The sequence below is a fragment of a genome, unplaced genomic scaffold, assembly GCF_019419815.1.
Source record: "Pyrus x bretschneideri cultivar Hongxiangsu unplaced genomic scaffold, Pyrus_bretschneideri_v1 Contig81, whole genome shotgun sequence".
Classification (NCBI taxonomy): Eukaryota; Viridiplantae; Streptophyta; class Magnoliopsida; order Rosales; family Rosaceae; genus Pyrus; species Pyrus x bretschneideri.
In genome coordinates this window covers 908,647-922,177 of record NW_025999822.1, presented here as the reverse complement: position 1 = coordinate 922,177, position 13,531 = coordinate 908,647, and the positions used below count along the sequence as shown (strand labels likewise).

Below are 13,531 nucleotides of genomic sequence, written 5' to 3'. Positions count from 1 at the left end.
TCTCCATAATCCATGCACTTCCACATATATACCTACCATTCACACTTAAATGCCCATTATCCCATTTTTTTAGCTTTTAATTCTACATCATCCCATTATCCTTTACATCCACTAAACCATGCATCCACATTCACCTAAATAAACACTAAACTACATCCACTAAACCATCCATCCACCATAATTCCCACCATCCACACCTTTTCCCTTCCACCAAATACCTTAAACAAACATCCATTAACACCCATTCTCTTCCTATAAATACCCATTCATTCCATTCACCAAATCATCTCATTTTCCATTGTAATACACAAACACTTCCCCTTCTCCATCTTTTCCATTTCCACTCCATTCCACACTTCCATCCCATCAACCAACCTATCCTTAAACCTTGTGCTACAACAACGAGGAAGAGAAGAGTGCCTAAACGTTCATACAATTCAAGTTTGAGTTGTTGGAATGTTTAGGTGTTTCTTTGATTTCAAAGTTTCATTTTAATTCTCTTTGTTTTGTACGTATAAGGAATGGAAGAGAAGAGTGCTTAAACGTTCATACAATTCAAGTTTTGAGTTGTTGGAATGTTTAGGTGTTTCTTTGATTTCAAAGTTATGAGAGGCTAAATCCCCCTAGTTAGCTAGGGGGTGATTCAAAACCATGTTTATGCTTGCAATATGAATTGATTATATTTGGTTGGAATTTCATAAGTTGTGGATTCAATTTGTTTAACCGTTTGATTGATAACTTATTTATGAATGTTTATTAAGAATGCGCGCTTAATTTTCATGCATAAATATGACGCTAGAATATAAGTGATTTTCACCTAATCGTTATGAACTTATATTCACAAGTAGTGGAGGTTGCTTATAAACAATCGCGTTAAATGAATTCTTGGCATAAGTTTCATGCAATCATAGTAACGAATGCCTTGTCAATGCTTATGGTTTTCAAAGAACGTAATGATTCTTACTTGTATCTCTATTATGCAATCATGTAGGGGACTTGTGGGAAATGTTTTGGGTTGTCGTATGCAATCATCCAATTCAATAACGTTAGGAAAATCTGAGGGTTAATTAAAGCGGACCTAATTAACCCGGGGCGTTGAGAATTCATGGTTTATTGAAATACAATTAGAAATCTTTTTATTATGCAAGTGTAACATGTGTGGAGATGAACCCCTTGGCTAGCATCCATTCATTCCATTTCATCAATTTCATATTTACATTCTATCTAGTTTATTTACTTGTTTCGTTATTTCAATTTTTGTCCAAATCCAATCCCCCTTTATTTTGTTTAAGTCTTAGTCTTTCTTACTTTTAGTTTTGTATTCTTCGCATCAATTAGTGTTTTAAACTTGTTTTTACGTTTTTGAGTCAAAATCCAAGTGATTAACAATCCCTCCTAATCCCCGGTCCAGAACGATCCCTACTTATACACTTCACTACAATTGACAAAAAGAGGGTTTAATTTGTGTGCGCATAAAACTCGCATCATTAAGGAGAAGAAATGATGCAGCAAGAATGGCTATTAGTGGGTGAGTTAAGGAGAAGAAAATGATGCAACAAGAATTGGTTTAAAAGTAGTGTTGGGGAAGGAAGGAAAGAGGAGGCCTCAGTCAATTTCCTTTGGTTCTATTTTCTCAAACTCATGTCTTTCTTTTGTTTTAACTTAAGGATTGTGTAACAAAATTTTTAGTAGTTAGGGGATGTTTTAAAGCCCCAAATATGATTGCAAGTTTATTATGACATTTCGTTTGAATTACTTTTATGAATTGATGAAAATTGGTTCATTACTTGTCTCATTGATGAACTCTTTATGTGTTTTCTATGGATGCATACTGAGTAAGCATATCTAGGATTCTAATACTATGAATATGTGTGTGCCTGCCCTTGTCAAATGAGGACCTACATATGTTCTAGAGTAATATTTGTTAATTGCGATTAACATGTGAACCAATTACTAGGATAAGTAAGACAACGCCAGTACTTACGATGCCTTGTGATGTCACATCCCGGCCCGGGTGGGACCACTTCCCGGGCCCACTCCACCACCGTAGCACGATATTGTCCGCTTTGGGCCCCGACCACGCCCTCACAGTTTTGTTTCTGGGAACTCACACGAGAACTTCCCGATGGGTCACCCATCCTGGGAATGCTCTCGCGCGCTACTCGCTTAACTTCGGAGTTCCCATGGAACCCGAAGCTAGTGAGCTCCCAAAAGGCCTCGTGCTAGGTAGGGATGGGAATATACATTTAAGGATCACTCCCCTGGGCGATGTGGGATGTCACATGTGATGACTCAAACTCTTTTCGTTCTTAATGATTTCTACTTATTAAATCTATGAACACGTCATTCTAGATTGCATGCTAGGGACTAAGTTAAGTTGAAAACGTCATTCTCTTAACATACTACATAAGAAAGAGTAATACGTTGAGTTCTAACATTGAGCCAACTTGAGCATCTTGATCCGGAAATAAAAGGAATTTGAATGAAATATAATATGTTTGCATGATTATTTGGTGGTGGATAACACTTCCCTTAGCTCGTTTTCTTAACTTGTGAACTACAATCTATTTTTATTATTTAAAATATGTCTCTGTACTATTTTTGTTCGATTTAATTTAAATACCAAATCAACTCCAAAAATCCCAAAAGTTTGTGTCAGTGTAGCTCTGTGTGTCTAGTGTCTTCATATAAAATTTCGTAGACTTTAGATAAGTGTAAGTCGGTCTAATAATTATTTTTCGGTGACTGGTCAGTAGGGACAGCAACCCAATTTTTGTGACATTTTAAGTAGTTAGATAAAACAATCTTCTACAAGAAAGACCCTTATTTTCATATGCTACAATTAACAAATCTTAATGTTAATAAGGAAAATCAATAGGACATTTGTGTGCTACTTTGTGGTGTGCTTTTAATCCTATCATCAATGTCATCCACAAGTGATTACATATAAGGAGTTTTATCACAAATGGTAACCATCCCATCAAGATGGTCTCTAAAATTGATAATTGATCAATGTAGTCCGTGAAAATGGATGTCACAAATCAATGTGGTTCTTCTCTCACAATTATGTCAAAAATTATTTTTTATTATTTAAATCTTTTTAATCTACATGAAAATATTTAATTAGACTTGTGAGGTGCCGTCATGTGTCACATCAGCATATAACAGAATTTTGATAGGACTATGACGGTTGGACCACATTGATTAGCGACACCCATTTTTAGGGACTACATTGATCGACTTTAAACTTCAGGAACCATTTTGATGAGGTGGGTCAATTCAGAGATTATTTGTGATAAAAACCTACATATAATAATTTATTTTTTATCAAACTAAATAAGTTTTATTAATAAAAAAAAGTTAATACAATATATAATCAATTTGGTGCAATCATATATTCACACTAAGGAATAGGATATTCAGGCTAAATTTTTATTTAGTAAAAAAAAAAAAAAATGATTTTCAGGCTAAGTTGTACAACCACTAATTGTAGTGCTAGTGGCGATTACATATCCAATTTTCAAGTCCAAGGAGAAACCACTAAGAAAGAATTTATCTCTGTTGACGAGTTGTATCTTAATTAGAGTCCAAATGAAAATCATATAGAATGAATTTCTCTGTGTTTACAAGTTGTATCTTAATTAGGATTGTACTTACTATCCTTGTTCTATAGTTAATTTGTCCCGGTGTTTTAGGAATGTAACATTTGGAACTCCTTACTTTTCTTGTTGCTTTCGCATATATTTTACCTAGACTTGATGGTAAAACAAACAATAACAAGAAAGCAAATCAAACCGTCCCTCGTTAGGAAAGGAAAGGCAATTGTTTCCTAATAGAAATTGGTCAGCCCGTGAGCATGAGTAGTACAAATAGACCTCTATTACTCCCCTGTTAATCATTGATCTGTAACTACATTCTCCTTTTTCTTTTATTCCAAATTTCCAATACCATGGCTTTTGGCAAGGGAGGTTTTGAGAAACTCGAGCATGAAAGAAAGCGTCTCGAAAACGAAGAGACCGATGTCAAAAAGGTGCTCGCCGCTAACGCTTACAGAATCGAATGGCTAAGTGAGTGCATGGACTGGCTTCGCAAGGTCGATGAAGAGAGACAAAAAATTGAGAATTTGGAGAAAAGGTATAAAGAGAGGGAGAAGACTAGAACGATCAACCAAGGCCAATCATGTGGACTCCTTCAATCTTCTTGGTGCCTTGATCTAAAGATTCGCATGAAAATAAAAAAGATCGCCAACCTGCGAAAGCAGATCAAACTCGACACGATAAGGAATCAGAGCGCGCCTGCACTGCCCGATCGGTTTATAAAGAGGGGTGCACTCAAGATAGATGATTTTCCATCTCTCAATAACTATGTTGACGTGTTGTTTCTAAAGTTGCTTGTAAAAGACGGTCGTGACAAGTGCGCTAGGGTTTGCATATGGGGACCCTCCGGGGTGGGAAAAACAACGGTGCTGGAGAACGTGCACGACAGATTCTGTGAACTTACTAACACTATTCAACCGTTTGACGTCATTTTTTGGGTAACCATGACGGAGGAGAAAGGCGTGGGAGACATACAACACATACTCGAAAAGCAGTTAGGGTTACAAGCGGATGAGTTGATGAGTAACCATGAGAGAGCAGAAATTATAGCTAAAGAGCTGGAAAACAAGAGCTACTTGTTGTTTGTTGATCAAGTTTCTTCTGAGATTGATTTGGTGAGGATTGGCATCCGTAAAGGCCAACACGGAAGGGTCGTGCTTGGACGCAGTGGTTGCTACTACGACGACGAGATCGGTGAGCGCGATGAATCGTGGAAACAGGAGGATATCAAAATAGAGGGAATGTGTGAGGATGATGCCCTAAAGATGTTCAGGAAAATAGTGAACTCCAATAAAGATGTTATGAAGAATGAAGAAATCAAAAGAATAGCAACGTTAATAGTTAGGGAGTGTGGTGGGATTCCACAGTCGATCAAGACCGTAGCTTTCAATCTAGAGAAAGAAAGCGATCCCGCAGTGTGGTGGGCCACATTATCCCGTTTTGCCAAGAATTGAAACTGGTATAGCTTATGGATGCTGATCTTTTGTATTATTTCTTTTCCTCATAATTTATACATTGCGTTGGACCTTGAACTTTGTTGAGACCACTTTCAGAGAATTGCGTTGGACCCTGAATGCTCTAATTGTCTACTTCAATCTAATGAGAATTTTGTTTATTTATGAAATCCTAATGAGATAACTCTTAAAGACGAATGCATATAAAGACTTTTTTAATATTTCTTCGAGGACCTAAAAATGTTTGGTACTAGACCCTTTGGACCCACCAAGGATTATGAAATGCCTATTCACTCAGAGAGATGGCCCACTAGTCCACCCCTTAACAAAACCAATTTTATCTCAACTTAATTACTTACTGTTATGTGTTGAGTTTTATCGCAAAAGATGTCAGTGTTATTAGGTTTAGAGCCATACACTTATATATTATATTTTATTTTCTCAATTCCTCAATATGGAAGCATGCCCCCTCACGTGAGAACACCACATATTGGACCACTCACCCAACCAATCTACATCAGACATTAAGAGCAAAAGCATGGTGTAATATTAATCCGATAACTCGGGCACAGTACGGAGCCACATGACCCACATCAACCCGGCTCTGATACTATGTCAAATATTTAGAGAGACGCACCAGTAATCCCTCGACAAGATGCGTTACTTAGCTGTTGATGTCAGCAACAATCGGTACATGTTAAAATCTCTCGACAAGAACACCAAGTGCTCGCGAATGAGAAGAATTTTAATGGCCTCAGGGTAAACATAACTGAATATATTGAGATTTAATGATTACTTGCCATAGAGGGTATCTCAAAACCTATGGGTTGGCATAAGAAGGGTACTGAACTGGCGACGGAACTCTGGGATGAAAGCATGGATCGTTGAGATGGTTTTTGCAGCGAAGGTGTATGTGGAAGCTGTTCAAGCCTATCTCGTAGAGGATCCAAATCCTTGTGTAATTACCAAAAACCACGGCTAATTCTAATTTGTATCGTCCATGTCCAATGGAAAGCCATTTAGAATTACCACACAACACCAATAAAACATTACTCAAATTAAGAATGATCTTTCTCACCAGAAAAAAAAGTGAATAAAGTTAAAAATTTGTTCATCTTCACTGATGATGACTCTAATTGTTTCCTATACAAGTTACATTATACACAATACGCATCATCCTCATTCCCTGGTTAACCTGCTATGAAGGGTTAATATGACCTTTTGCGCCACTCAACGCGATCTTTGCAGCTCACACCGAATGATTAGGTTAGTCCCTTGTGTACTGCATAAGCTCAACCCACTGCAAACAGCAAGTCAAGATTTCAGATACATAGAAGGAGAGGCAATGCGTTTTCTGGCCAAATCGCAGCACTTAGGCATGAAAAACGTTGTGAACTATTATGCTTACCTGTCTCAGCAAATCAGCAAGAGTCCTAGGAAGTGCTTCAATGTTCCTCAGTACAATGTAGAATGGGAATGGGAAAAAGTCCATGTAATTTACCAGTTTGCACCCACCCTCAAAAGAATATTCCTAAAGGAAGAATTGCAGAAAGGCATTCTGGAATTAGAGATCCACTCACGACGTAATAAAAGAACAGAGAAGAAAACAGACACCATATATTAAGAAAAAAGTACAAATAATTACCTTGTGGTCCATAATGGAACCATCTGGTGAGTTATCAAGAACCAAATATGCAACCATACGCTTCTTAGCCAAAGCATCCCTAACACACCGCCTCAAGTTCTCCTGCAAAGTTGATTTTGTTTAAGAAAAAATGAAACCGTAGACAAGCAGCAATAACGGCTCGTTGGCCACTTGGAAAAGGAGAAGAAAAAAAAAAAATATTACCCTCTCGTGGAACCGGCCATCTCCGATTATCAAAATGAGCTGTTGTAGTGGATTCCATCCTGAGGGGAGGCGTGCTCTTGCAACCGCTTCATCGAGCTTGGTGTTCAGATACTTCAACACATCAACAACTGGTTGATCAGCAATAGTATTCTCCTGCTTGAATGACAAACTCGAGATCATCTGCACAACAATATCAGTAAAACACATTACATGCCATATACCATGGGCCCTAACATTACTGAACAGAAATATGAAAAGAAAGGGCTTCATGCAACAATTTACTGCCCTAGCAAAATACGTAAATAACCTCTATGTTGCTATGTATTTCAGTTCAAGATAATACTGGCATTAAGGGGCACTCACCTTGATTCCGGTTTCTCCAGTAAAAGGCTGATCGAAGTCATGCAGCACCCTTATGTTACCTTTCTTTCCAAAGCTTGCAACAGCAAGGCTCCCCATCTCTAGTTGGGACATTGCACGACATACTGTCACCAGAGCTTCGATAGCAGCATCACCACAGCCACTTTCAGACATACTAAGGGAATCATCAACAGCAATGACAACTTGATAATCACGTTTGTTAGGCCGGGTCCGTCTCAGCCATATTTTATCTTTCCGATAATGACTGGCTATGTATGGAATCACCTAATAAAGTTTACACCACAAAGAAAAACTTATTAAACTATATTTTAGAAAAACTGAAGTTGGACACTGGCTGAGTTATCTTGTGTCTAACCTTCTTCATGTTAATCCGCTTGCCAGTCTTATAATCCCCTTGGAGCTTGCTGGCAAGATTAGGCTCCATGACAAGACGCAATTGTTCCGCCAACTCCTGTGACAATCTTGTCGTGGTCTGCTCACATCTTCTCCAAACAGCAGTAGCATTGCCCATAACATCATCAGAAATTTCCTCAGGATCTTGAGCTTTCCCATGTCACCATCATTTACGGAAAGTTCACTGAGCTGCTTTATGTCACTAAAGTAGGATTTCTTGACAGAGACCACGTCCTCTACCATGCTTTGACCGTCACGATGGCTATGAATTTCTTGAGATTGATCACCAGACAATTCTTCTGCACCAGAGAGACGCATCTGGTCCTCGGTCTTATCCTTTAGCACTTGAGTACGACTCCGGTTAGGCTGTGGTTCTACTTTTTGCTTCTCAATTTCCATCTCAACAGGGCCATCTTTATGCGTTGAAGGATCATCTTCATCGGCGTTGGACTTATTACCATCTACATTTTTGTCAATCTGCTCAAATGTTGCAGGTCCGAAAGCCTGAGCTGTCCCCTTTTCATACTCAGAAACGTATCCAAACTCATCTGCATTTTCATTCTCAATTTCGTTCCCAATTTCATCCTGTACCTCCATGTTGTTTTCCTGGAGATCGACAGATACTCTAACTTTTTTCTCCCAGTCCTTGAGTGCATCCCCGACACTACGGAAAGGGTTTGGCTCAGTTTTTTTATCCGATGAAGATTCTTGCCTAGGAAGTTGACATTTTGGTTGCTCACCAACATTTGTCCCATTATTTGACGCCTCAGAAACCATCATATCCAGCTCTGAAGTATTTCTAGAAGGTAAACCACTCACAGGAGTAAGCTCAGTATGAATATCATTGCTATTTGCCCAATTCAACTCTGGTGCTACATCTCCTGGATCTGATGCTTTCATGTTACCATTTGGTTGTGTTGAAGATTCTGTGTTGGGCATATCCCTCTGTGAATCAGGTACTCCCAGTTCTAACTCATCCTTGCTTAATTCTGAATTCATCTCAGTATTATCTTCATGATCCTCATTTTCAGGAGTTGCATCCGTTTGTTCGGTCTCTGCCTCTCCCATGATTTCATCAGTTGAGATTGCTTGTTCTTCTTCATGGTTCTCATTCTCCGCATTCTCATCATGCATTTCAGAATCAACCTCCATAGGTTCAGTTTCATCAGAATTTTGATTCAACTCCTCGGGCTCTAATCCTGTAGGATCTACAACTGCTTCTTGTTTGTCTAAGTTCATATCATCCGCATTCTCTCCATCATTTAGATCATCCTGGCTTCCAGTCTCACCATTTTCTTCATCCAGTTTATTTAAATCAAGATCTCCAGGTTCGTCGGCCGTGGCAGCAGAGTCTTCCTTGGCTCTAAGCTCTCTAGAACTTGGATCTTTATCTCTAACTGAATTTCCAGATTCATACTTCTCATTAGTATTATCGAGATTTTCATCCTCATCCTTATCAAATAGTTTTTCATCAACAGTTTCACCATTAGCTCCAGTTTCTCCCATTTTAGACTCTAACTGCTGATCTTCATCATCTTCATTTGCGTCTTCTTCAGAGTCCTCACTGACACTAAATGCATCAGCTTGAAAATCCTCCTCAAACTCTATCCCCTTATCATTTTTACTTGGGACTTCACCTGCAGCATCTTGTTCTTCGCTGGCCTGCACATGCATGCATAGAAAAATTTAATAACATCTTGTCATGATGTGCCAAACGATAAACCTACAATAATAAACTGGTTTAAAAACTCAATGTGCTCAAATCAATACCTTATCAGTTCCAAGAAGTTGATCTTCATCAGTGATCTGATCACTGACAGTCATTCAGTCCTACACCCTCCCCCATACCCGTTCCAGTTTTATCTTGAGATGTATTACCAGTAACATCCTCCTCCTGGTCTTCAGAAGAGACCCCAGATCCCTTTGAATATAAAGCCAAAACATTTGCAAGCATGTGAATGGTTAAAGATACCTGCACATTAATATAAATATCAATCTCCTCAAAATAAAAAATTCAATAATCATGACAAATATAATATAGTTTCCAATACATAATCATGTGAATGTAACTTCCGTTCAATATAACATACATAACAGATGTCAGGGCCTATAATTTCCATATTGTATGTTATATATAATACCATGCAAGTGTTTTTATTAGTGCAAATTGTCTGTAAAAGTTAAGGCTTAATGGCTGTGTTAAGGCAGGAAGGCAGAATGAGTTATTTCGGTTTGGGTAGGTAGCAGAACCAGTTGCAAAGCAAGGAACAGCTCACTTGAGAAATGAGAGTAAGATTACCACCACCATGTTAAATCTCAGCGCAGAAAGAAAGATCACAGAAAAAATTCAGACATGGAGAGATCCAAAAAAAAAAAAAAACACATTAGAATCGCCAGACAATTTTTGAACCATTTTCGGATAATAGAAATAAGGTTTGACAGGAATGGGAGTAATTGAATGAAGCTTTAGTTCCACATTCCCACTTCCTGCCCCACCGGCCCAAAGAAAGGGGTATGAGAAACAGCAAATTTGAATATATGTGTGATTGAGATGCGGACTAGACCACTTACAGTTTTGCACATAGCTAAAAGTTCTTTCAACAGAGCATGACCAAACTTCCACAATATGTCCAAACAGAAATGTAGATGCTCAAACTGCACTTCGATTTGGAGCAAAGCATTCGGAGAACGTCCACCACAATGATTCACCAGTTTTTCCTGAGAACAGGACATTATATAATTTAATGGGTATGCATACACAAGTGACAAAACAAAACCACATGGATACAATAATTCTTAAAAAATAAAAATAAAAACAAAACTCACAGCACAAAGGATTGTTGTCCGGAGCTTATCACACAAATTGTCCAAACTCAAAATTTTCACTGATGAGTCAAATATCTTTTTCCAAGACATAATATGACCCAATTTATCTGGATGAACATGGCTATTACTTGGCGAACCTAATGTTTGCATCGCACCAATGATATGTTCAAATGTAGCTCTTAGAGCTTTCCAAAATGCAAAATTGAGTTCACCGCCGTCATCATCATGTGTACCAACTGAAACATTTTTCTCATTTATTATCACTGAATTGAACTCCCTTTCCATCAACCTCCCCTGAAAAATGCAAAAACATAAAACTCCATATTCCTTACAAAGTTATAATTATACAGCTAAGAATCATTTGCCATATCTAGTTTACCGCTAACAAGGGTCACACTGCAACCAAAAGAAGAAAAGAACACTCGAGCACCAAAAAAGAATTAAAAAGCCAGGGATACCTTCTTAATTATGTCTACAAAATGACCAAGCAAAATATCTTTCACCGAGCTTCTATCTGCATCTTTCCCATGGAAAGCAAGAAGATGATCCTCAAAAGCCTTGATAACCTTGAAGTTTTGGAACACCAATTGTTCCATATGCTTTGAAACAAGAAAGAATTGCGAGGAGCCAGAAAACGTCATTATAGCTCTCTCAGGGCCAAGAAGGCAATTGTCCAAAGATTCCTGTTACAAAGTTGAGCAAAAATGTAGTGTGAGTGTGAGGAGCTATCTAATGCATGATAGAAATGTAGAACACACAAGGAACAAGAAACAGAGACCTTAGATTTCTGCAGAACTGGAATAAATTTCTCAATAGAAGTAAGAAACTCATTTACTTCATTCTTGACAGTTTGACAATTGTTTAAATGGGTATTCTGGAATGTCTTCAGCAACAACAACTCATCATGTGATGTGGCACACAAACTATCAAATAATTGCTGCGACAAAACAAAAATCCTTAGCATCTTAAATTAAGACAAAAATCAACGATCGTTCAAATGAAAAGTAGAATTCCACAGTTACAAATTACCTTTTGCTGCCACATGCATTTGAAGGTGGCCCGTTGATTTTGACCAATAGATATCTTGCTACCGCTTCCATCATCAAAACCAGTGGAATCTGAATATAACTTCTCCAGAGTAGAAATCCATTCCTTCAAGTCCCGCATTTGCTCTGCAAATTTGTTGGCAGCTTCCTGCTGATTTTTTTGTATTTCAACGAGCTGGTGAAGAAAAGGATCTTGGCTTCCATTCTGTAACGCATATAAATTAACATAAATACTCAGTGGTCAAACCAAAATGACAAGATCTAGTTGTCAAGGTTCTTGCTTCTGAAATCTAGCCATTCTCACCTGTTTGTGAGTAAAAAGCACAGATGCTACGCTACTGAAGTAGTATTCGTTCGTTGTCTTCCATTCAGTAACAAGATTTTGACTAGTCAAATCAAGAACAGCATCAGAATCTCCACTGGGCAGTCGACTTTGTGTCAGCAGCACATGCTGAACATCATATGACGGATGAACAAACCACCAAGATTTAACTTCGTCCTATCAGATGCCATTCAATAGAAGAGCAAAAGTTAGTTTACATGTGATTGTATCGCTCACCTGCCTATAGAATATATACCGTTGAAACTAATTTAAGGTGCTGGCAACACTTATATATTAAGTTTATTTTTTATAACGGCACAATGGTTATTTCTAGTGGCTCAGTTGATCACAGTTATATATGGATATATGAAGAATATGCTCTGAAGAACAAGAGCTAAAATCCAATGTTCATACCTCTATAAAAATGTCCCTTGACAACCCGCTGCTTTTTAAAAGATTTAGAAGGCAAGAAAAAGCCCGTCTCTTCTTTTGACTCTTGCTTTCATCCTTCCACAAATCACAACAATCTACTGCATCTTTAAATATTTTTTGAAGTGTGAGCCACACAGCACTCCATTCCTCCTTGTATGAAGGACAAGGGACAAGAGAAGCTGGGCACTGCCTTAGTATTGCAGCAATGTCTGAGCAGAGTTCTGTATTGTAAATTCAAAAAGTAAGAACCCAAGAGTGAAATAAAAGAAAATCAAGTAACTTCATGAAGATAGAAGAAACTTCCAGCACCTTTAGACTGTGGATATGCAAATTCAAGAGTTCTATCTGGCTGTAATTTCTTCAGATTCTTCATAGCAGAATCTGCTTCTTTTATCCAATCAGTGTACCACATACACCTATCTTTGTCATTCAACACAGTCAAATCAAAAACAGCATCTGCCGTCCCTATTTTTGGGTTCACATTATCCATGAGGAACTTTTGAACTTGTTGAGGCAGGCATTCAGCCCCCTTCACAATATCTTGCTCAAGAAAAACAATTACAGGTTGTTCAAGTAGGACCTATCCAAACAAGAACAGAGGCATATAATCATTACCTCATCAAAGTAAATATGGAAAAAGCACATAACCAAGTATTGTTCTTTTATCAGACGAGGGCCACGCATACAGACAATATTACACTAGGTCAATGATCATGATCAATAGTGTGTCCAGAATTCTGATAACATTCCAGCCAAATTAAAGAAGTTACATGACAATTGGATATTAGTTAAAAAGAAATTAAATTCTCAGGGAAAGCATCAGATGTAACAAAAATTACATTCTAGTCTATCAGATTCAGAACCAAACCAATATACGTTGACCGACATAGAAGATATTAGGGTAACAGAAAGTCTACAATAGAACATCAAGTTCGTGGAATACACCTAGTCATGAGATCACCCAATTAGCAATAAGTAACATCAAGTTTGTGGAATAAACTATATATACTTACAGTGTACTTCTTTATAATCTTCTTCAGCTTCTTCCTTGTGCTTTCGACTTTCCCAAAGTCCAGAAAACTCTCACAGTGCTCCCACTGGCATAGTTTGAGTTCTTTCTTGAGTTCCATCTCTATATCCCTTCTACTAGAATCCATATGTGCCAAAATTCTGATGAAAACAATGCAATATCTCAAAGATTGTGATGGGAAAAGAAAGAAAACAGAGAATGG

At 37.9% G+C, this 13,531-nt stretch overlaps 1 protein-coding gene across 1 annotated transcript in view; it reads right to left on the bottom strand.

Moving 5' to 3' along the window:
- Positions 1–6,075: 6,075 nt before the first annotated feature.
- The window catches only part of LOC103957906 (midasin), a 34,316-nt gene continuing 26,860 nt past the window's right edge, over positions 6,076–13,531 (bottom strand). The window contains 18 exon segments of the mRNA XM_048575878.1: positions 6,076–6,350; positions 6,459–6,581; positions 6,696–6,797; positions 6,900–7,079; positions 7,263–7,544; positions 7,636–7,823; positions 7,826–9,335; positions 9,444–9,491; positions 9,493–9,645; positions 10,245–10,391; positions 10,500–10,793; positions 10,958–11,182; positions 11,278–11,436; positions 11,529–11,750; positions 11,850–12,044; positions 12,282–12,520; positions 12,609–12,879; positions 13,313–13,469. Coding sequence (XP_048431835.1) covers positions 6,318–6,350; positions 6,459–6,581; positions 6,696–6,797; positions 6,900–7,079; positions 7,263–7,544; positions 7,636–7,823; positions 7,826–9,335; positions 9,444–9,491; positions 9,493–9,645; positions 10,245–10,391; positions 10,500–10,793; positions 10,958–11,182; positions 11,278–11,436; positions 11,529–11,750; positions 11,850–12,044; positions 12,282–12,520; positions 12,609–12,879; positions 13,313–13,469 — 4,528 coding nt within the window. The 3' untranslated portion in view covers positions 6,076–6,317.